Source organism: Stomoxys calcitrans, chromosome 4 (assembly GCF_963082655.1).
Source record: "Stomoxys calcitrans chromosome 4, idStoCalc2.1, whole genome shotgun sequence".
NCBI lineage: Eukaryota > Metazoa > Arthropoda > Insecta > Diptera > Muscidae > Stomoxys > Stomoxys calcitrans.
Window position 1 is genome coordinate 158,833,584 of NC_081555.1, and position 24,390 is coordinate 158,857,973.

Below are 24,390 nucleotides of genomic sequence, written 5' to 3' on the forward strand. Positions count from 1 at the left end.
GAATTCTTCGATACTGCTTATGACCGCCTCTTACCGTTTGATAAGTTTCAATCTTGCCGCCGATGCGTATTCAACAGAAATTGGTTAGTCTACACAATGAAGCTTACGCCACCCATTTGGTGGTAAAAATATTAATTAGTTCGCGACAGGACTGGTCTGGGGAGAACCGTCCCCTAGAGCTTATAGAGAAGGGTTTAACCACAAAACCTTTGTGGGTCCAGGCGTTGTTGTGTTAGGTAATCAACTAGTATTTTATTCTAAGGTTCACATTAAGTTATCATACTTGGCACATTTGTTGGAAGTCATAGCGAAACAATATGTGAAAAATTTCAGGAAAATCGGCTAAGAATATCCCCTTATAGAAGCTCAAGAAGTCTAATCGGGATATCATATGGCAGTTATATTAGATTATGAATGGATTTGAACCATACTTGGCACAATTGTTGGATGTCATACCAAACACCACGTGTAAAAATTAAGCTAAATTGGATAAGAATTACTCTCTCAAGCTCAAGAAGTCAAGAGCCAAGATCGGTTAATATGTCAAAACGTGGACCGATTTGACCCATTTAGCCAGTCATGACCCCAGATCGGTCTATATTACAGCTGTATCAAAACATGGACTTGGCCCCATTTCCACTGCACAGAGATGAAGTAGAATCCTAGATTGGCCTGGACTTTGCCAAAAGCCACTCAGAATCGTTACTTGGATATCTAGCATCCTCTAAATCATCCAGATCCCAGATTATCTTCTAATTAATGTTAAGCATGGGAACTTTTATCACGACCTTCAGTTATTTAATTTTGAAACTGACTAATGAAAGATAGCGCCCAAGGAGTTTTAAGGTTGACTTTGTGCAACCCCTTCATCATAATAAACAACCTGTTACGGCAATACAAAGAAGATAGATTGCCATCTTTTGCAAAATATATAAAAAGTACACAAATCATTGGCATTTAAGCTGTCTCTTCAAAAGTGCCTCAATTACCACAATAAAACCCAAATGGTTTCAGACTGTTGTCGCTTTTTGCAGCCTTAAAGTCGTAGTAAATAATAAATAAAGGCTTCAATATGCACACTCTTGGTAATTTTGTTCACACACACACACACGCAACCCATAAAAAGCCATTGAAACCCTATTTAATGATCTTTTTACGGGAAGTAACTCGGGCAAACATGCATGCCAAGGCTACTAAGAGTGTGAAGAAAATACAAAGTTGGGGGGCATGCAATATGCCCATTGTTGCCATAACTTGGGCATGGAGTACGTGCAACATGCAAACTGTTATGAATTTTGAATAATAATACGACAACAATGTCTTGCAAAAGTTATGAGGCACGTTTTTTATGAACGCTGCTGCAGCTCCATTTTCCTTGGGGCTTCTCTCCTGGGATAAGGAATTCTAATACGCTATTGGGTGTCTGTGTATACAGGTAACTCACTTCAGACTTAATCAAGTGGAAAAGAAGTTTAAATTGTTCGTGTTGCCTGTATGAAAAAAGAAAACCAAAGAAAAGGTTAGATTATGTTTTTTGTTCTAGTCGTATGCCAGTTGATGCATTCAGACATAACAAGGATAAGATTTGGTTATTTCAAATCATGAAAAACAAACAGTAAGAGCGTGCTAAGTTCGGCCGGGCCGAATCTTATATACCCTCCATCATGGATCGCATTTGTCGTGTTCTATGCGCAGTATCTCTTTTTAGGCAAACAAAAAATACTGAATAAGAACTGTTATGCTATTGGAGCTGTATCAAATTTTGTCCGATTCGGACCATAAATGAATGCTGAACAGTGTAGAAGTCATTGTGTAATATTTCAGTCCATTCGGATAAGAATTGCACCTTGTAGGGGCTTAAGAAGCAAAATAGGGAGATAGGTTTATGTGGGAGCTGTATCAAGCTATTGATCGATTCAGACCATATTAGACACGTATGTTGAAGGTCATGAGAGAAGCCGTTGTAAAAAATTTCTGCCAAATCAGATGACAATGGCGCCCTCTAGAGGCTCAAGAAGTCGAGATACTAGATCGGTTTATATGGCAGCTATATCAGGTTATGTACCGATTTGCGCCATACTTAGCGCGGTTATTGGAAGTCGAAACAAAACACCTCATGCAAAGTTTTTGCCAAATCAATTAAGAATTGCGCCCTCTAGAGGCTCAAGAAGTCAAGATCCAATATCGGTTTATATGACAGCTTTACCAGATTATGAACCGATTTGAATGATACTAGCATTGTTGTTGGAAGTGACACCGAAACACTTCGTGCAAAACATTTCAGTCAAATCGGGCGAGAATTGCGCCCTCTAGAGGCTCAAGAAGTCAAGACCCATGATCATTTTATATGACAGCTATACCAGATTATAAACCGATTTGAATCACACTTAGTACAGTTGTTGAAAGTGATACCAAAACACACGTGCAAAACATTTCAGTCAAATCGGACGAAAATTGCGCCCTCTAGAGGCTCAAGAAGTCATGATCCAAGATCGGTTTATATGGTAGCTATATCAGGTTATGTGCCGATTTGCGCCATACTTAGCACAGTTGTTGGAAGTGATACCAAAACACACGTGCAAAATTTCAGTAAAATCGGACAAGAATTGCGCCCTTTGGAGGCTCAAGAAGTCAAGATCCAAGATCGGTTTATATGGCAGCTATATCAGGTTATGTACCGATTTGCGTCATACTTAACGCAGTTTTTGGAAGTGATACCAAAACACTACGTGCAAAATTTCAGTCAAATCGGGTGAGAATTGCGCCCTCTGGAGGTTCGAGAAGTCAAGACCCCAGATAGGTTTATATGACAGCTATATCCGGTTATGGATCGATTTGCGCCATACTTAGCGCAGTTGTTGGAAGTGATACCAAAACACAACGTGCAAAATTTCAGTCAAATCGGATGAGAATTACGCCCTCTAGAGGCTCAAGAAGTCAAGATCCCAGATCGGTTAATATAACAGCTATACCAAATTATGAACCGATTTGAACCATACTTAACGCAGTTTTTGGAAGTGATACCAAAACACCACGCGCAAAATTTCAGTCAAATCGGTCGATAATTGCGCCCTCTAGAGGATAAAGAAGTCAAGACCCAAGATAGGTTTATATGACAGATATATCAGGCTATGAACCGATTTGAACCATACTTGGCGTAGTAGTTGGAAGTGACGCCAAAACACCACGTGCAAAATTTCAGTCAAATCGGATGAGAATTGCGCCTCTAGAGGCTCAAGAAGTCAAGATCCCAGATAGGTTTATATGGCAGCTATATCAGGTTATGCACTGATTTGCGCCATACTTAGCATAGTTATTGGAAGTCGTAACAAAACATCTCATGCAAAATTTCAGGTAAATCGGATGAAAATTGCGCGCTCTATGGGCTCAAGAAGTCAAGATCCAAGATCAGTTTATATAACAGCTATAGCAGATTATGAACCGATTTGAACCATACTTGGCGTAGTAGTTGGAAGTGACGCCAGAACACCGCGTGCAAAATTTCAGTCAAATCGGACGAGAATTGCGCCCTCTAGAGGCTAAAGAAATCAAGACCCAAGATCGGTTTATATGGCATCTATATCAGGCTATGAACCAATTTGAACCATACTTGGCGCAGTTGTTGGAAGTGACGCCAAAACACCACGTGCAAAATTTCAGTCAAATCGGACGAGAATTGCGCCCTCTAGAGGCTAAAGAAATTAAGACCCAAGATCGGTTTATATGGCAGCTATATCAAAACATGGACCGATTTGGCCCATTTACAATCCCAACCGACCTACACCAATAAAAAGTATTTATGCAAAATTTCAAGCGGCAAGCTTCACTCCTTTGAAAGTTAGCGTGCTTTCGACAGACAGACGGATGGACGGACGGACAGGCGGACGGACATGGCTAGATCGACCTAAAATGACATGACGAGCAAGAATATATGCTTTATGGGGTCTCAGACGCATATTTCGAGGTGTTAGAAACAGAATGAGAAAATTAGTATACCCCCACCCTATGGTGGAGGGTATAAAAAAACACCTCATGCAAAATTTCATCCAACTCGGAAAGGAATTGCGCCCTGTAGTGGCTTAAGAAGTCAAGATCCAAGAACGGTATATATCAAAACATGGACCGATATGGTCCATTTACAATCCCAACCGATCTGCACCTATCGGAAGTATTTGTGCAAAATTTCAAGCGGCTGGCTTTACACCTTTGAAAGTTAGCGTGTTTTCGACAGACAGACGGACGGACATGGCTAGATCAGCATAAAATGCCATGGCGATCAAGAATATGTGGACTTTATGGGGTCTGAGACGAATATTTCGAGGAGTTACAAACTGAATGTCGAAATAAGTATACCCCCATCCTATGGTGGAGGGTATACAAATTTCAAGAAATGTTTGCCCAATTTTTAAGCAATGTTCGTTTGACTCTCCAATTTAAAACTACCCTGTGTTGTGTTAAACCTCGTTTCAAATCACTTTTCCAGAGCTATTCATTAAGACCCCCAATAACTTTGCAACTTTGGTAGAAGGTTAATATTTATTAGCTTACAGTTTTGGCGTCCATTTAAACGGCAAAGATACTCAGCGAGAGGAAGCACCCTCACCTACCCCCAATCCTACTCAATAACTTCTTGTTTTTTTTTCTCCTATTCCCCACTTGAGGCTAAAATTTCATGAATTTTGTAAAACTTTTGGTTGAGCGTGACTGCCATCTCTCATGTGTGTACACAAATTCGTATCGCATATCCGATGTGCATCCCCTGACTGCGAATGTATTCGAGTAGGTTTCCGGTTGTAAGCGCGATTGTTAAGTTGTGGCATTTGTTTCCGTTGTCGTTTCCACTTCATATGAATGGGAGTTGGGGAAGGATTTGTGACTGAGCCGGAGAGAGGGAATGTTTTTAGTTTAACTTTTAGCTGCATATGTTGCAGTAAGTTTTTGTAGATTCTCTAGAACTGGAAATTGAAACGCTGTAGTTTAAGCATAGTTGCAATAAATGTTACTCATACAGCCGCAAGCATTTCCCGAAAAGGTGCTTTTTATTGGTGAAATCCCATTGTGGAATTAATAGTTGGCAGGGAATGTGAAATTTAATTGAAATTAAAAAGTGCATTAAAATTGGAAATAAAGGCAATGCAACTTAGCTGGGAATATGCATAGAGTTAAGGGGATTTTAGGAGAAAGGTAAAAACCACACAAAACATGAACTGGTTGCTTGGGGATAATTATGTTTTCATAGGAACTGGAAATTCGAAAACGAAAACGGATTTTATATGGGTTTTAGGAAACAAGAGATGAAAATTTAAATGTTAAATTCCATTATGACTTTCAACATCCAGGCCAAGTACAGTTTTAGTAAGTTCATATCCTAATAAAACTTAACTACGATTTTACATCTAAGATGCCCATTGCTGTTTTATGCTTTCCTTGCATCTCAACTTGGATTGTAAAATCCAGAATGTTTCCTCAAAGATGGTCTTAGATTTTCCTTCTCTGCCATTCTGTTGTTGTGTTGCTCTATGTCTGCCACTATCCGTTTGTAGAATTTTTTACGCCTTTTGACGGCAGTGATATAATTTCTCCTCCACCACCCACTCATCTTAATTAATTAAATTGCTTTATCTAACTAACCGTAAAAATTGAATTATTTCTTAAAAACACCTTTGGAGCCAACTCTTATTTGCTTCGTTTAATGGTCTCTTTTCCTTTGCTTGTCTTTACAGTGATCGCATTGCCATGGTTAAGTCACCCACAGTGACCCATAGTAAACCTTCGCGCATGAATCTGATACCGGTTGATACGGGCGGTGTCCTAACATTCCAACAAGCCATGTCCGGTGCCGTTTCACCCCAATACTCGGCCACATCACCTTTGTATGGGGGCGGTGCAGGCAGTGCAAGCCTGGGTGTTGGTTGTGGCACAAATAACAGCCATTTAACGTCATCCGCATCAGCAGCAGCCCTTGGTGGCGGCGGTGGTGGGCCAACGGCATCAGAACTTGACATGCTTCTCGAGGATAGCACTTCAACAGCCTCACCTACATCCACAGTTTGTGGTGCTATAGTGGGAGGGCCCAGCAATGGACCATTTCTGGCCGACACCCCCACCGGCGAATGCAATGGTCTGAGACAAAGAAATGACCATCATGGCATGTTTAATGCTCACACCCCAGGCGGTGGTGGTAGTGCTGGGGCCATGGTAACCGGAGGCTGTTGCCTAGACGATATGGATTCGCCCACGGCCATACCTCATGAACGCATCGCCGGTGTGGGCTCCAGCATGGTGCATGGTGGCAGTTCAGCAACGATAGCCCAATTGGGTAATAAACAGAGGCAACGTATGCGAACCTCAAGTATGCCAGCAGAAAGCAGAAAGGTAAGTGTGCATGTGAATGACCAGGCTTGGCATGCAGGTCAAACCCACCGCTCCCCATGCTCCCCTACCCTAACTAACTAAATGTTGTGTAATTTTACAATGACTAAGACCTTGAGATGAAGTGTAGTTAATTGTAACTAGTTGGCAAGAGACCAGCATCAACCTGCTGCCAGCAGTTAGAAAGCGAAAACTTGTGGAGTGCCCAGCAAAAGGATATGCACAGGAAATAATTTTTTCTCAGTAGGTTGTCATAGAGAATGGCATGAAATGTTTATAAGAACATTTAAAAACAGCAATTATTGTTCAAATTTAGTCTCCGGGGAGAACAATTATGTATTGTAGAACAAGTAAGGATAGGCTAAAGTAGGGCGTAGGCGACATTTTGATACCCTACACCATCTTGGTTATGAATTTCCATCGAAATCCGTATATATTGAAGAAGCCACAGAGTAAATCGTTGTGCAAATTTTTGAGAAGATCGATTGATAAATGGGTTAGCTAAGGTCTTAAATGTGGAAATCGGGAAGTGCATATATATGGGAGCTATATCTAAAAGTGAATCGATTTCTATTAAATTTAATGGCAATAATGGGAGTCATAAGAAAATCCTTTGTGGCAATTTTTGTGTGAATCGGTTAATAAATGGCCATATTATTGCAATACTAGTCCAAATCGGAGGGAGATATATATGGGAGCTATATCTAAATCTGAACCGATTTCTACGAAATTCATCTGTAATATCGAGACTTATAAGGGAACTCCCCGTACGAAAGAATCGGTTTACAAATGACGATATAATTTCAATTTTAGTCCAAATCGGGCGAACATATATATAGGAGCTATATCGAAATCTGAACCGATTTCTATGAAATTCACCAATTATATCGAGACTTATAGGGAAACTCCTCGTGCGAAATTTTGTGAGAATCGGATTACAAATGGCGATATAATTGCAATATTAGACCAAATCGGAGGGAGATATATATGGGAGCTATATCTAAATCTGATCCGATTTCTTTGAAAATCACCAAAAATGTCGAGACTTATAAGGAAACACCTCGAGCAAACACCTCGGTTTACAAATGACGATATAATTGCAATTTTAGTCCAAATCGGGCGAACATATATATGAAAGCTATATGTAAATCTGAACCGATTTCTATGAAATTCACCAATAATATCGAGACCTATAAGGGAACTTCACGTGCAAAGTTTCGTGAGAATCGGTTCAAAAATGACGATATAATTGCAATTTAAGTTCAAATCGGAGGAACATATATATGGGAGCTATAGCCAAATCTGAACCGATTTCGATGAAATTAACCAATTATATTGAGACTTATAAGGAAACTTCTCTTGCAAAATTTCGTGAGAATCGGTTTACAAATGACGATATAATTGCAATTTTAGTCCAAATCTGACGAACATATATAGGGGAGCTATATCCAAATCTGAACCGATTTCTCCGGTAATATCGAGACCTATTAGAGAACTCCTCTTGCCAAATTTCGTGAGAATCGGATTACAAATGACGATATAATTGCAATTTTAGTCCAAATCGGACGAACATATATATGGTAGCTATAGCCAAATCTGAACCGATTTCAATGAAATTCTTCAATTGTATCGAGACTTATAAAGGAACTCCTCGTGTAAAATTTCGTGAGAATCGGTTTACTAATGACGATATAATTGCAATTTTAGACCAAATCGGAGGGAGATATATATGGGAGCTATATCGAAATCTGAACCGATTTCTTTAAAAATCTCTAATAATGTCGAGACTTTTAAGGGAACACCTCGAGCAAAATTTCGCGAGAATCGGTTTACAAATGACGATATAATTGCAATTTTAGTTAAAATCGGACGAACATATATATGGGAGCTATATCTAAATGTGGACCGATTTCTTTGAAATTCAACAATAATGTCGAGACTTATAATAGAATCCCTAGTACAAAATTTAGTGGGAATCGGTCTACAAATGACGATAAAATTTCGATTTTAGTCCAAATCGGGCGAACATATATATGGGAGCTATATCCAAATCTGATCCGATTTTTTCCAATTTCAATAGGCTTTGTCTCTAGGCCAAAAGAAAATGCTTGTGCCAAATTTAAAGACGATCGGATGAAATTTGCGACTTGTATTTTGTACACAAATTATAGATGGTCAGACAGACACACGGACATAGGTAAGTCGAATCAGAAAGTGATTCTGAGTCGATCGGTATTCTTGTAAATGGGTCTCTCTTCCTTCTGTGTGTTACAAATAAATTCATTACAGTAGTGGTGTAGGGTTGTTGTTGTAGCAGTTTATTGTGTTCTATTTTCCGTCTGCTTGATTCTGTTGAGTGTCAAGACCCAGGAACTCTGCAACTAAGATGGGGTGCGTCTACAGGGATCTGGGTCTGAGTCTAGTGGGTCTGGCTGGGCAGTTCAACAGGTGACGTGTATCGTGCTGTCCCTGGTTACAATCCACGTCAGCATCAATCCTTGCTCTGTAGGCGTTGAGGCGGTTGCATCTGCTGGAACATAATTGAGCCAGGACTACTCTGGTTTGCCGGGGGAGGGCAATTTCTTCAGGTGCAAGGGAGGCGGTCGTTCTATGAAGGACTACGTTCACCCGATAGCCATTAACCGCATCTGCTATCGTGTCTGCACATCAAGCCCTGCTTTATATGATCTAGAGGTTCTCTCTTGTAGCGCTGAACCTCACGCTCTAGATCATGTAGATCTACCTTAAGGCTTCTGTGCGGTGAATATCTATCCACAAGATGATGATTTGGAAGGTCTTGTGATTACAGCCAAGGTATTGCTTAGACAGCATGTAGTTATGTCTTCACACTGGTAGGATTTTTCTCTCCTGATGAAGGTGGTCCACATGATAACTGAGGAGTCAGCCCGTCGCAGTTCGGAGGGCAGCATTCTGACAGATCTGAATATTATTCCACTGCGTTTCACAAATCTGACGAGAGCACACTGGCGTTGCATAACTTACCACAGACCGGCCAATTGCCTCGTACATGGTCAACAAGGTTTCTTTGTCTGCACCCCAAGTACTGCCAGCAAATGACTTGAGGACCTTGTTTCTACTTTTGACTTTATCGTAAATTGCAGTGGCATGTGGGGAGAATGTGTAAGAGCTGTCAAATGTGACGCCAAGTATTTTGGGACACTTGATGGTCGGTATCATTTCTCCATCGACCAGCACAGTCAGCTCGGTATTCACCTCACACGTTTTTGTAATGAACAATGTGGCTGAAGATTTTGGTGGCAGATATTTTCAGATTACTCGCAGAGTTTGTTGAGCTAGACGTTCAAACTATCGCAGATGTCACAAATGGGTGGGGACCTGATGCCATGATCGTACAGTCGTCCGCATATAATACGATCTCTATGCCGTCTGGAGGAAGTGGAATGGAGGATAGGTAGAGGTTATACAGTGCCGGAGATATCACCCTTCCTAGGGGAACTCTCTGTTTCACTCTATGGTGCTTCGACTTCTTATCCCTAAATTCCACAAATTACTGGCGACCACATAGATAATTCGCGGCCCAGCGTTTCAGGCCTGGCTGAAGGGACTTGTTGCCGATGTTCTCAAATAATATGGAATGGCTGACCGTGTCGAATGCCTTCGATAGGTCCAGTGCCCGAGGACCATCCTATTACATGGCCTGGGCTGATTGAAGCCACGGCAAATGTGTACGGTGATGGCATGCTAAGCTGTTATTGTGCTGTGCAGTCTTCGAAATCCATGTTGATGCTCGGTGAATGGAAATTTTCTTACGAGAATCGGGGGGAATAATGCCTTAAGCGTCTTTGTCGCCTGTTATAGGCTTAAGACCCTAAATCAGCATATCGGTCCATATATGCAGCTTTATGTGAATACGGTCCGATGTAGACTATAATTGGGTCGGATGTCGAGGCCTCTAGTGCAACTCACTTTTTCAAATTGCAGCAAAATCGAAGAATAAATGCCCATTTTATGATCTTTAGACCCTATAGCTGAAGATTAGTCTCTATGGCAGCTATATCTAAATATAGTCCGATCTAGACCATACTCGAAACAGATGTTGGGAGTCGTGACACAACTCACTGTTCCAAAGTGCAACGAAGTCGGGTAATAAGTGCGCCTGTTATGAGCCTGAGATCCAAAATCGGCAGATCGGTCTATATAGCAGTTATATTCAAATATGTTCCGATCTGAACCATTTTCGCATATCGGCGGGCCTAATAATACCCACTGTCAAATTTCAGCGAAATCAGGTAATAAATGCCACTGTTATAGGCCTAAGACCCTAAATCGGCGGTCTATATGACAGCTATATCCAAATATAATCCGATGTGGTCCATTCAAGAACTTTACCTGCGTATAGAGTGATCCTTCTTCTGGGCAAAATTTCAACTCAATATCTCAACTATTGAGGCCACCGTAGAGCAGAGGTTAGCACGCCCGCCTATGACGCTGAACGTCAGGGTTCAAATCCTGGCGAGACCATCATAAAATTTTGAGCGGTGGTTATCCCCTCCTAATGCTGGCGACATTTGTGAGGTACTATGCCATGTAAAAACTTCTCTCCAAAGAAGGTTCGCACTGCGGCACGCCGTTCGGACTCGGCTATAAAAAGGGGGCCCCTTATTATTGAGCTTAAACTTGAATCGGACTGCACTCATTGATATGTGAGAAGTTTACCACTGTTCTTTAATGGAATGTTCATGGGCGAAATTGAATTTTTATTGCAATTATTAAAGACTCTAGCGCCATTACAACTGACGAACAGATGGGCGGACAGACGCACGGACATCGTTAAATCGTCTTAGAATTTTACAACAATCCGAAATATATATACTTTGTAGGGTCGGAAATGGATATTTCGAAGCGTTCCAAATGAAATTCCTAAATGAATATACGCCATATCCTATGGTGGTGGGTATAAAAAACCAGTAAAAGCGTACTAAGTTCGGTCGGGCCGAATCTTGGGAACCCACCACCATGGATTCTGCAAAAATATGGGAGCTATATAAGGTTATAGACCGATTTAGACCATACTAAGCACAAAGGCGTCTGTCCGTCCGTCTGTCCGTCCATCCGTCCGTCTGTAAGTCGAAAGCACGCTAACTTTCGAAGGAGTACAGCTAGCCGCTTGAAATTTTGCACAAATACTTTTTATTAGTGTAGGTCGGTTGGGATTGTAAATGGGCTAACTCGGTCCATGTTTTGATATAGCTGCCATATAAATCGATCTTGGGTCTTGACTTCTTGAGCCTCTAGAGGGCGCAATTCTCGTCCGCATACTAAATTCGGCCGATTTGACTGAAATTTTGCATGTTGTGGTTTGGTATCATTTCCAACAACTACGCTAAGTATGGTTAAAATCGGTCCATGTTTTGATATATCTGCCATATAAACCGATCTTGTGTCCTGACTTCTTGAGCCTCTAGATGGCGCAATTCTCGCCCGATTTGCACGTGGTGTTTTGGTAGCACTTCCAATATTTTGCGCTGAGTATAATTTAAATCAGTCAATATTTTGGTATAGCTGCCATATAAACCGATCTTGGGTCTTGACTTCTTGAGCCAATAGAGCGCGCAATTGTTTTCCGATTTGGCTGAAATTTTGCATGAGGTGTTTTGTTACGACTTACAATAACTGTGCTAAGTATGGCGCAAATCGGTACATAACCTGATATAGCTGTCATATAAACCAATCTGGGATCTTGACTTCTTGAGCCAATAGAGGGCGCAATTCTCATCCAATTTGGCAGATATTTTGTATAACGGCTTCTCTCATGACCTTCAACATACGTATCTAATATGGTCTCAATCGATCTATAGCTTGATACAGCTCCCCTATAAATCTATCTCCCGATTTTGCTTCTTAAGCCCCTACAAGGAGCAAATCTTATCCGAATGGAATGAATTATTTCACAATGACTTCTAAAATGTTCAGCATTAATTTATGGTTTGAATCGGACTATAACTTGATATAGCTCCAATAGCATAACAATTCTTATTCAATATTCTTTTTTTGCCTAAAAAGAGATACAGCGCATAGAACACGACGAATGTTACCCATGGTGGAGGGTATATAAGATTCGGCCCCGCCGAACTTAGCACTCGCTTACTTGTTTTTAACTACAGTTGTTATGTTACATACGCCCCTCCTGTTGTTGCAAATTAGATAAACTTAACTCTAAATTCAGATTGCTGCAAACTGTTACGTTTGCCCATCTGGTTCAGTAACTCCATGTTATGCCACTTCCTTTTATCAAAAGCGAAAAATCCAATATATTCACCCCAGAGATCATGAATGTCTAGGCAAAAGTGCATTGGCCCATAGCCCTATGAACTATGCCAACGAACATGTAAGACAATAAGTCCTTCCACCATTTGGAGAATAGTTTGCATTGGTAGTAATAAACCCAAAGTAGTGTAAGTACAATTCTATGTCCTCAGATATTAGAGTTCCAAACCAATTGTTTAATCCTCAAATCTGATACAGAAATGTTAAATTCAAGAACAAGAAGAGGAAAATGAAGGAAGAAAAAAAAAACTTTTTATAGCATATATATTTATTTTTTTTTTTGGTAGTTAGTTCACTTTACTTTTGAGCTTAGAGCATTTGACTCTATTTCTCTTGCCAACGAATTCTTTTTTTATTTGATGTTTATTTCTATTATTATATGCAACTCCCCTATGGATTGAATGAAAACTTTGCTACATGCTACCATTAAAAGTATCATAATTTTACCTCTCCCTCCCTCTGCTTTGTTTTTGTTTACGTCCATTTTTATTACAGCCCCGCTTAGCTGACACACGACGCCAGGCCATACATTGTGCTGACTTGGATTTGGAATATTATCGACTGCGTAGTTTTAGTATCACATCCCATGGTGTTTGCAATTTAGGCGATTCTCTAAGGTAATTGTTGCTGCAGGGCATTCAAATCCCTTACCTAATATTTGTGAAAAACATTTTACAAGAAATTGCAATTTCAATTGATGGACATTTGTTTGTTTGTTTATTTGCTTTTTGTTCTTTTGCTTGGTTTTTGCAGAAGTCGTCGATCTAGGTCCATAAACTCGGTAACATCAACGGGCACCTCGAATAGTGGAAAGGACAGACACAATAGGTAAGATGAAATAACAACAGAAGAAGTTTACAGCTATTAAAATTGAAGTTTATTTTAAATTAAATATAGGAAAAAAAAAAGATGTATGACATCTACCCCAAACTTCATTTCTATGGGAAATTTCGTCACAATTTTATTTCTTTGGGAAATTTTGTCAAAATGTCATTTCTTTCGGAAATTTCTTCCAAATTTCATTTCTATGGGAAATTTTGTCCAAATTTCATTTCTTTGGGAAATTTTTTCAAAATTTCATTTCTTTGGGAAATTTTGCCAAATTTCATTTCATCTTTGAAGTTTTTTTTTTTTGCCTGTTAGGGAGAGATCATTAAATTTTACAATTTTTGTTTGTTTCTCTTTCGCGACGATCTTAATGATCGGGGATGCAAATGGAAAAGGAAAGCCAAAAATAGCAACACACACCAACCACTATGGGAAGCGTTTCGTCTTTGGTTAGAAGACTTTTCAACCATGTGGTTGAGTCCTGACGAGACCATCGAAAAGTGAAGTGAGGTGTTTGCACCTGTTCCTTAGTGGGATGTTCATGGGTAATATTTGCATACGCGTCCAAATCAAACTTCGATTAAATCGATGAACTCATCCCCGAGATCTGGGGATTTTGAAACTTGGAGTAAGGGGGAACGTCCGTCCCCCCTTTGAAAAGCAGAAAATGATTTTCTAGACAACAAGTAAAAAGGCGTTAAGTTCGGCCGGGCCGAACTTTGGATACCCACCACCTCGGGTACATACATAAACCACCTTTCCTCATAATCCAGTGAAAAATGCATAATTTATGCCCCCATAGCAGCTATATCGAAATATGGTCCGATTTTGACCAAGTTGTTGTTCAATTTTGAAGAAACAAAATATTGGTCTTTTTGGTAGCCATATCGAAATATAGACCGATCTGAAGCATATACGACACGGATCTCGAAAAGCCTAACATAAGTCATTGTCCCAAATTTCAGCAAAATCGGATAACGAATGTGCTTTTAATGGAGCCAAGGCTTTAAATCGAGAGATCGGTCTATATGGCAGCTATATCCAAATCTGAAGCGATCTGGGCCAAATTGAAGAAGGCTGTCGAAAGGCCTAACACAACTCACTATCCCAAATTTTGGCGAAATCGCACTTTTCATGTGCCTTTTATGATTACAAAACCTTAAATCGAGAGATCGGTCTTAATTGCAGCTATATCCAAATCTATGCCCATCAGGGCCAAATTGCAGAAAGATGTTGAAGAGCCTTACTTAACTCAGTGTCCCAAATTTCGGCGAAATCGGACAATTAATGCGCCTTTTATGGGTCCAAAACATTAAATTGATATATTGGTTTAAATGGCATCTATATCCAAATCTGGACCGATCTATGCCATATTGCAGACAGATATTAAGGGGCCAAACTGAACTCACTTTTCCAAATTTTGGCAAAATCGGACAATAAATGTACCTTTTATGGGTCCAAAACTTTAAATCGAGAGATCGGTCTATATGGCAGCTATATCCAAATCTGGACCTATCTATGCCAAATTGCAGACAGATGTTAAGGGACCTAACTGAACTCACTTTCCTAATTTTGGCAAAATCGGACAATAAATGTACCTTTTATGGGCCCAAAACCCTAAATCGAGAGATCGGTCTATATGGCAGTTATATCCAAATCTAGACTGATCTGGTGCAAATTGAAGAAGGATGTCGAAGGACTTAACACAACGCACTGTCCCAAATTTTGGAAAGATCGGACAATAAATTTGCCATTCATGGGCCCAAGACCTTTAATCTAGAGATTGGTATATATGGCAGCTATATCCAAACCTGAACCGATCTGAGCCAAATTGCAGAAACATGTCGAAGGGCCTTACAAAAGTCACTGTCCCAAATTTCGTCCAAATCGAACAATAAATGTGGCTTTAATGGGCCTAAGAACTTAAATCGAGAAATCCGTCTATATGGCAGCTATATCCAAATTTGAACCGATCTGAGCCAAGTTGTAGAAGGATATCAACTGGCCTAACACAATTCTCTGTCCCCATTTTCAGTAAAATCGGTTGATAAATGTGGCGTTTCTGGGCCTAAGACCCAAAATCTGCGGATCGGTCTATATGGGGGCTATATCAAGATATAGTCCGATATAGCCCATCTTCGAACTTGACCTGCTTATGGACAAAGAAATAATCTGTGCAAATTTCAGCTTAATATCTCTATTTTTGAAGACCGTATCGTGGTTTCAACAGACGGGCGGACAGACGGACAGATGGACAGACGGACGGACGGACAGCCGGACGGAAAGACGGACGGACAGACCTGACGGACAGACGGACGGACGGACGGACGGACAGACGGACAGACGGACAGACGGACAGACGGACGGACAGACGGACAGACGGACGGACAGACGGACGGACAGACCTGACGGACAGACGGACGGACAGACGGACGGACAGACGGACGGACAGACGGACGGACAGACGGACGGACAGACGGACGGACAGACGGACGGACAGACGGACGGACAGACGGACGGACAGACGGACGGACAGACGGACGGACAGACGAACGGACAGACAGACTGACGGACAGACGGACGGACAGACGGACGGACAGACAGACAGACTGACGGACAGACTGACGGACGAACGGACAGACGGACGGACGGACATGCAAAATTTGAATAAAATCGGATCAACTTTTGATACCATATTTAGCTTCCATCCGATATGGACTTTTGAGTCTTCAGTAGCCATAATTTTGGTCCGATTTCTACAAAATTTGGCATATGATCTTTTATTTTACATTCCAATATGTGTGCAAAAATTTATCAAAATCAGTCTAGATTTACGCATAGCTCACTTATATATCTTTTGGCCGATATACGCTGCTATGACAGCAGTAGCCACAATATAGATCCTATCGTGGGAAAATTAAGGTTCTTTTTTAAAGGAATTTTTTTTTTAAATTTTTTTTGTATACAAATTTAGAAATGTTTTTTAAAAAATTCTTTTAAATTTTTGTTAAAATTTGTTCATATTGACTTGTTATCTACTAGAGTGACATACATTTCAAGCCTTCATTTCACCCTTTTCAACATTTCCCTGCAATAAAGCATGCAAAGGCATATTTATTGCATGTATAACCTAACTAAATGATTGTTTCCCTTTTCATTTTGCAAATTTCGCCATTACTATTGGGTTACCCCAAAATTAATTGCGGATTTTTCATATAGTCGGCGTTGACAAATTTTTTCACAGCTTGTGACTCTGTAATTGCATTCTTTCTGCTGTCAGTTATCAGCTGTTACTTTTAGCTTGCTTTAGAAAAAAAGTGTAAAAAAAGTATATTTGATTAAAGTTCATTCTAAGTTTTATTAAAAGTTCTTTTACTTTCTTTTAAAAATCCGCAATTACTTTTTGGGCAACCCAATATATGAATACACGGAAATTGAACATGAATGGAATGACTATCACACCCATCTGTATTTTTTGAATGCCATTTTTTCATGCCCTTGTTCTTTTTTTTGCGCTTTGTTTTGCAGCAATGCTTCGCGTACATCAGCGGATATTCTATTCGAGAGCGATCCGAAAATGGCAAACGCAACCAGTGGAAGTGTTGGTGGCGGAGGTGTTGGTGTTGGCGCTGGTGCTGGAACGGGGCCAGGTACTGTTGGCGGTGGCAAGGCTCAAATTCCTGTTTATAAAATTGCCATGTTGGGAGCATCCGGTGTGGGTAAAACAACGTTAACGTATCAATTTACAACATCCGATTATATATGCGCCTATGACTTAAGTTTGGGTAAGTGAATGAGTTCAACAATTTATTGATTGGGAAACAATTATGCAATTGATTGCGGTGAATGAGGGTAATATGATGATGGGTTTGGTTTGAGAAAAAATCTGTGAAAATTTGAAAATTTGATTTAATTGATGTTATTTTATATGTGTTCAGTGGAATCCATGCTCCCTATACACACAAGCAGCCCCTCTATGTGGGTATATGTATCAGCCTCTCTTCCTCTTTTGATAATTTGAATAACCTTAATTGCATTGAATGAAGTTTGTTGAATTTATAATCGAAAAATGTCACTTTGCACATTTACCATGTGTGTTCCCGGCACGGGATAGATGCGAGCATCATACATGCTGGAAAATTGAGGTCCGATATGTGTGGTCTTCATTCTTCTCACAGGTTCCGGATAGTTGAATGTTCCATACAGAGTACTTGCAACGGCAGTCGCGGACAACCAGCGGTATCGAGCGGAGAGTCTCAGTGAGATCCCGGGCGGCACCTGCTCTTGCATAAATACCGAATGCCCCTGATGCTTCATATGACAAGGCGAGTTATTGACGCCTTTAAATAACCAATGGCCAGCCTGTTACCGCGGCTATCGGTCGTTTAGACCGGAACGAACTTGCTCATTTACAGGAGCTTGACGAGGTTTGAGTTTGAACCCCCGGTTATAGGGTACAACATTTTTTGATATCCGAAGGGCGAGCGGACACTCCCCTATACCCCAATTTTCAAAATCGCCAGATCTCGCAGATGGGAGTATCGATTTAAGCTAAATGTAGCATGACACCTTATAGTACCCCAAAAACACGAAATTTATTTTAAGTTTTAGGGTCAATAACTTGGGGGGACGTCCCATCCCAAAACCCATCCGAACGGACATGTTTACCGTTTGGGACAATATGGATATCAAATGATAGGTATTTAAGAGTAGAGTACGAACTTGGCATCAAAATGTCAAGATAAGAGTCGGAGCGTCCCCCACCCCCAAAAACCCCCCTGTAGGACATGTTTACCGATTGGGAGTATATGGTTATAAACTGATAGGTATTTTAAACTAGATTAGAAAGCTGATACAAAAATGTATTCCTTGAGGCGCTGCCCCCCACTCGACTAAAACCCCTCACTAGGACATATTTATCGATTGGAGCAATATGGATATCAAATGAACGGTATTTTGGAAGTTTAGTACACATCTGTTATAAGAATTTGGTCTAAGGTGTAAGGGGCCTCAACCCAACTTCCAAAACGGGCATGAATGTCCAACGTAACAAAATGGATATCAAATGAAAGTCTTTGGGAGTTGACTACGAATCTGGGACAGTGTCTGGGACCAGGACCTTTGGGACAAAATCTGGGACCGGCACTCCCACTAAATACCCTTCAAAAGGACGTGTAATTCGAGCGGGATTGTATGTGAATTAGAAGAAAGGTCTATATCAGTAGAGTTCGAATCTAATGTTTTATAAGGATTCAGGTATCTGGGTCACGTCCTGTCGTCCTGCTCTTCAGCATGACATGGAGATGGCGACAATAAAGGACTCAAAAATGGGATTTTGGGTCTTTGGGGGGACCCACTCTCTATTCCCAATAAAAACAACACCAAACTGTCATGTAGGAAACCGAGAATATATTGTTACTATGGGGCTCGAAAGAAAGGAATTTGAGACTAGAGCACGAATTTGATAAATGGGTGACCGACTCATCCCCATAAATACCCTCATACCGGACATATTTATCGACTTTAGCAATATAAGGCTCAAATGAAAGGTATTTGGGAGTAGAGCACCAATATGATATCCAAATTGGGGTGAAATATCTGAAATGCCGTACCAGCACCTCCAAACAGGACTTATTTCCTGACCGGGCCTATATAGGGCTTGGATAAAATAAGAGAGTAAAAGAAGGCGCAGCGGAGCGGGCCCAGTCCAGCTGGTATAATATATAAGTGTCAGTGTAGGTCGTTAATAATTACACATGAGCCATATCGGTCCAGATTTAGATATAACTCCCATATAAACCGATATCCAGATTTGACTTCTTGAGCCCCTGGAAGCCGCAAATTTTGTCCTATTTGGCTGAAATTTTGCATGTAGTGTTCTATTATGACTTCTAATAGCTGTGCTAAGTACGGTCCAATAGGTCTATAACCTGATATAGCTCCCATATAAACCGATCGCTTGATTTGATTTCTTGAGACCCTGGAATCCGCAATTGTTGTCTGATTTGGCTGAAATTTTCCATTTAGTGTTTCGTTATCACATCCAACAACTGTGCCAAGTACGGCCAATATCACTTTTTAGCCTGATATAGCTTTCATGTAAACCGGTCTCACGGTCATCCTTGTTCGGTTGCAAGAAGCCTTAATTTTTGCTGATTTGACAGAAGTTTGGTATGTAGAATAAAATTTTACCCTACAACTTTATTTATTTTGTATAATTTTTTTTTGCAGAATCCTTGGTTCCCCAGGTTCGGCCCGGCTGAACTTAGCACACTTTTACTTGTTTTGTCGTTTTATATTTTTGAGCTCTCTAACATGCCTGAATATCAGAAAGCATTTAAAGTTCTAACATCTTTTCTCACTGTTCCACCACATCTAGCAACTTCGAAAAGACTTTCGTTGTTGCAAGTTTTTCTCTGCCCATACTTTTTTTCTTGTTATCTTTTAATCACTTCTTTAAAGATAATTTAAATTTGTTCCTTGGCTCGCGGTGAAGTCCAGACAAAGTGGTCTTGTTGTCACTTTTTGTCTGTTGTGTGATAGACCTTTTTATGGGTTTTCATTGTTTCGAAGGGCAAATCTTGTAAAGATTTTTTAATTAAATTAAATGTGTTTGCTTTTTTGTTGTCTTTAAATGCTAACCAAAAGTATTTTTAGTGCTGTAAAATGGATTTTTATCCTATTTCAGTAAAAGGTAGTAGGCGGGCAATGATAGGTGGGGGCACAATTTTGTATTTTTTAGTACAAATGGAAGCACTATGGGTAGAGTATTTATTAACTCATGTTATAAAACTTTGACAAAAAGATGTTTTTTAGCCGCATTTATAATGCAATTTCGCTGAAGTTTCAAACAATGCCCTATGTTGGCCTTTTCGACAATTGTGTCGTATATGTTTGTGATCGGTCTATGTTTGTATACAGCTACCAAAAATACCAATATTTTGGTCTACAAAATTGAACAATGACTTGTGCTTGTTAGACCACTCTATGTCCATGCCGAGTTTGGTCCAAATCGGACCATATTTCGATATAACTGATATGTGGGCATAAATTATGCATTTTCACCGGATTATGACGAAAGGTCACCTCGGGTATAAATGTAAACCCCCTCTCGTCACAATCCGGTGAATATTGGATAACTTATGCACCCAAATTCGACACGAACATTGAGTGGTCTAATAAATATAAGTCACTGTTCAATTTTGTAGAACATTGAAAATTTTGGTCTTTTTGGCAGCTATATCCAAATATAAACCGATCTGAACCATAAAGGACACGGAAGTCGAAAAGCCTACCATAAGTCACTGCGTTAACTTTCAACGAGATCGGACAATAAGCGCATTTATTGTTTAATTAAAGGGACAAGACTTTAAACCGAGAGTTGTTTCTATATGGCACTCTTAACCAAATCTGGACCAAATTAAACAAGGAAATAATAATCATCCAATTTTTTTATAACTCCGCTGCTATATAAGTAGATATATCTTAATAGGAGCTGGTCTCGATCATATTTTAATCAGGTCCCGAGAACTCATATACAAGTAACATTTTCAGACTATAAATCTGTTTTTTATGGGATTAAGACCCTAAATTGGAAGATCGGTCTATCGGACGGACAGAGGAACGGACAGGCGGACGGACAGAACGACGGATGGACGGACAGACGAACGGACAGGCGGACGGACAGAACGACGGACGGACGGACAGACAGACGGACGGACAGACGGACAGACAGACGGACGGACAGACGGACGGACAGACAGACGGACGGACAGACGGACGGACAGACGGACGGACAGACGGACGGGCGGACGGACGGACAGACGGACGGACAGACGGACGGACAGACGGACGAACAGACGGATGGACAGACGGAAGGACAGAATGACGGACAGACGGACGGACAGACGGGCGGACAGACGGACGGACAGACGGACGGACAGATGGACGGACTGACACACGGACATCGATAAATCGTCTTAGAATTTTACGACGATCCGAAATATATATACTTTGTAGGGTCGCAAATTGATATTTCAATGTGTTGCAAACGGAATGACTAAATGTATGTACCCCCTATCCTATGGTGGTGGGTATAAAAATGATAAAAGCGATGTGAAGCAATAAATCTCATAGATTTTATTCTTATAAAGTGTGTTTTCATATCCTCCATCATAGGATGGGGGTATACTAATTTCGTCATTCTGCTTGTAACTACTCGAAATATTCGTCTGAGACCCCATAGAGTATATATATTCTTGATCGTTGCGACATTTTATGTCGATCTAGCCCTGTCCGCCCGTCTGTCTGTCGAAAGCACGCTAACTTCCGAAGGAGTAAAGCTAGCTGCTTGAAATTTTGCACAAATACTTCTTATTAGTATAGGTCGGTTGGTATTGTAAATGGGCCATATTGGTCCATGTTTTGATATAGCTGCCATATAAACCGATCTTGGGTCTTGACTTCTTGAGCCTCTAGAGGGCGCAATTCTTATCCGATAGAAATGAAATTTTGCACGACGTGTTTTGTTATTATATCCAACAACTGTGCCAAGTATGGTTCAAATCGGTCCATAACCTGATATAGCTGTCATATAAACCGATCTTGGGTCTTGACTTCTAGAGCCTCTAGAGGGCGCAATTTTTATCCGATTTTCCTGAAATGTTGTATGACGGATTCTCTCATGACCATCAACATACGGGCGGCACCGGCTCTTGCACAAATACTGAGTTCCTATGATTCTCGATATGTCAAGGCGAGTTATTAGCGCCTTTAAATATCCCTGTTCCCGCGGCGATCGCCCCTTTGGACCGGAACGAGTTTGCTCACCTACAGGAGGGTGACGAGACTCGCCACCTCCATATGAAAGTGTGGCTACAACAAGGACGGGTGTTTAATTCAATGAACAGGTGTTCGATGTCGTCTCCAGTGCTTGACTTTAATCGTAGCTAAGCGTTAAGATTAGTCTTAGCTCCTCCTCCACTACGTTCTCGATTTTATCTGAAAATCAAACATCCCCGTAGACATATTAAGCTATCAGGAATAGACGATTTGAGCCAGGTTCCCGACTTATTTCTGAATTAATATGACAAACCCCGACACCTCTATGTTGCTTGGCTCAAATTCTGACTAAGCTCTTAGTAAGGTCATTGGAATCTCTATCTCCACTGTTGATTGTTATCATTGGTAGTGGTAAAAAAAAGTATAGAAGCATTAACAATGTACTCTAAGGGAAAAAGAGAAAGCCATGTTAAAGTTTATTCCTTCTTTTGTCAAACTAATTTCTTCAAGCCACTGTAAACAATACAAATGATGGTCGTACGTAAAAACGTTTCTAGTACGATTTTCCTAGAAAATGTCAAATGGCCGATTGGACCTGAAAAAACTTAGTGTTGCCTGGGTCAGAAACTTATATAACAACCCTCGTAGATTCCTTGTCAGCGAGAGAACTATCTAATTGGCGACTAGGTTGTGCAGGGCTGTTTCGGTGGACGCAAGTCCCTTGCTATATGCACTTTGTAGTCAAGACAGGCCGTCTCCAGGGGTCTTTGCCATAAGATATGCTGCCATCAACCTCTTTAGAGTCTTCAGCCTAAGGAGTAGCAGACAAAGAGTACGAAAATCTTTCGCCTTGAACGGAATGAAAATGTCCATTGTGTCTCTCCATCCCATTGGTGTATATTTTCTCGTATTTTCACAAAAGAAGTTTATGTTCTCGCAGGTGTAGGGTGTTATTTAGTCAGATCCACCCGTTTTTTTTAGCCATTTTTGTTGATTTCATCAAGGTTTTGAACTTTTTTCCAATTATTTCCATTCCTGTTTCGAAAGTTGACCCTAGTACAATGTAAGTGTCCATTTGTCTACTCCTACAAGTCATGTAATTTGTTTAATCAGTAGGCAAACATTGCTACCTAATCCCTTTAATTATCTTGCCCTTGGGTTATCAAACTGAAATTCATGGTGCTATAATTAAAGCTCATTTGTGGATTTCCTTTTTTTCTCCCATTTCCTTATGATTACGTTCGTAGCATTAAAACGAAGACTATGGGTATTAATCAAAGTAGGAAACTCGGCAAAAACTCACGTTTTTATCTAAAGGATCAACTTGTTTGCCTACATTTAGAAACTCAATGTTCGTGTAAACAAACAATCAAACACTTGGCGAAGCTAATCAATGCTTGCTCTGTGCTCTAGAATGCCGCAGACATACACCATCATCGGCATCATTACCGTTATCATCTCCATCATCGTTATTGCCACCTTCTGCACCAGCGTCATTGGTCTGTCAATGGCAGCAACCAAAAACGGATCAAAGTAAATGATTAATCAATGTTAAACTAATCCAAATCAAATGTTTAATACTTAAGTGGATTGGAGTGTATTCAAGTACATATGGGAGCATGTAATAGGGAGGAACAAAGGAAAAGTATAACTCAACAAGAAAAAGTGTATTATGTTCGGTCGAAGTATGGGTAACCACCACCATGAATACCGCTAAAAATTTTCCCTTATTAACTGAGTTTGTATTTGAATTATTTTGGTTTCAAGAAGTCATATCGGGACATCGATACTTAGGGGGGCCTTTATCACTATATTGATCAATTCGGTCAAAACTTGCCACTGATGTTGTAAGTCATAAGATAGGGTTTTGGGCTGAACTTCAGCCAAATCAGGTGAAAATTTGGGCCTCTAAGGGCTGAAGAAGTCAAATCCGGGGATCGGTTTATATGTGGGCTATAGGTGTTGAAAGTCATTACTCAAACCTTTGTTCCAACTTTCAGCAAATAAGGCTTCTAGGTGTTCAAGAAGTCAAATCGGGGGATTGTTTAATATGGATGCTATATCTGTTTTTAGACCGGTTCGTACCATACTTGGCATAGG

General features: G+C 40.4%; 1 protein-coding gene across 1 annotated transcript in view; it reads left to right on the top strand.

Annotated features, from left to right (window-relative positions):
- The window catches only part of LOC106082102 (uncharacterized), a 67,240-nt gene that overhangs the window by 21,082 nt on the left and 21,768 nt on the right, over window positions 1-24,390 (top strand). The window contains exons 4-8 of the mRNA XM_059367332.1: window positions 78-211; window positions 5,724-6,375; window positions 13,177-13,298; window positions 13,435-13,509; window positions 17,038-17,294. Of these exons, the coding sequence (XP_059223315.1) occupies window positions 78-211; window positions 5,724-6,375; window positions 13,177-13,298; window positions 13,435-13,509; window positions 17,038-17,294 (1,240 nt within the window). The remainder of the gene's footprint in view (window positions 1-77; window positions 212-5,723; window positions 6,376-13,176; window positions 13,299-13,434; window positions 13,510-17,037; window positions 17,295-24,390) is intronic.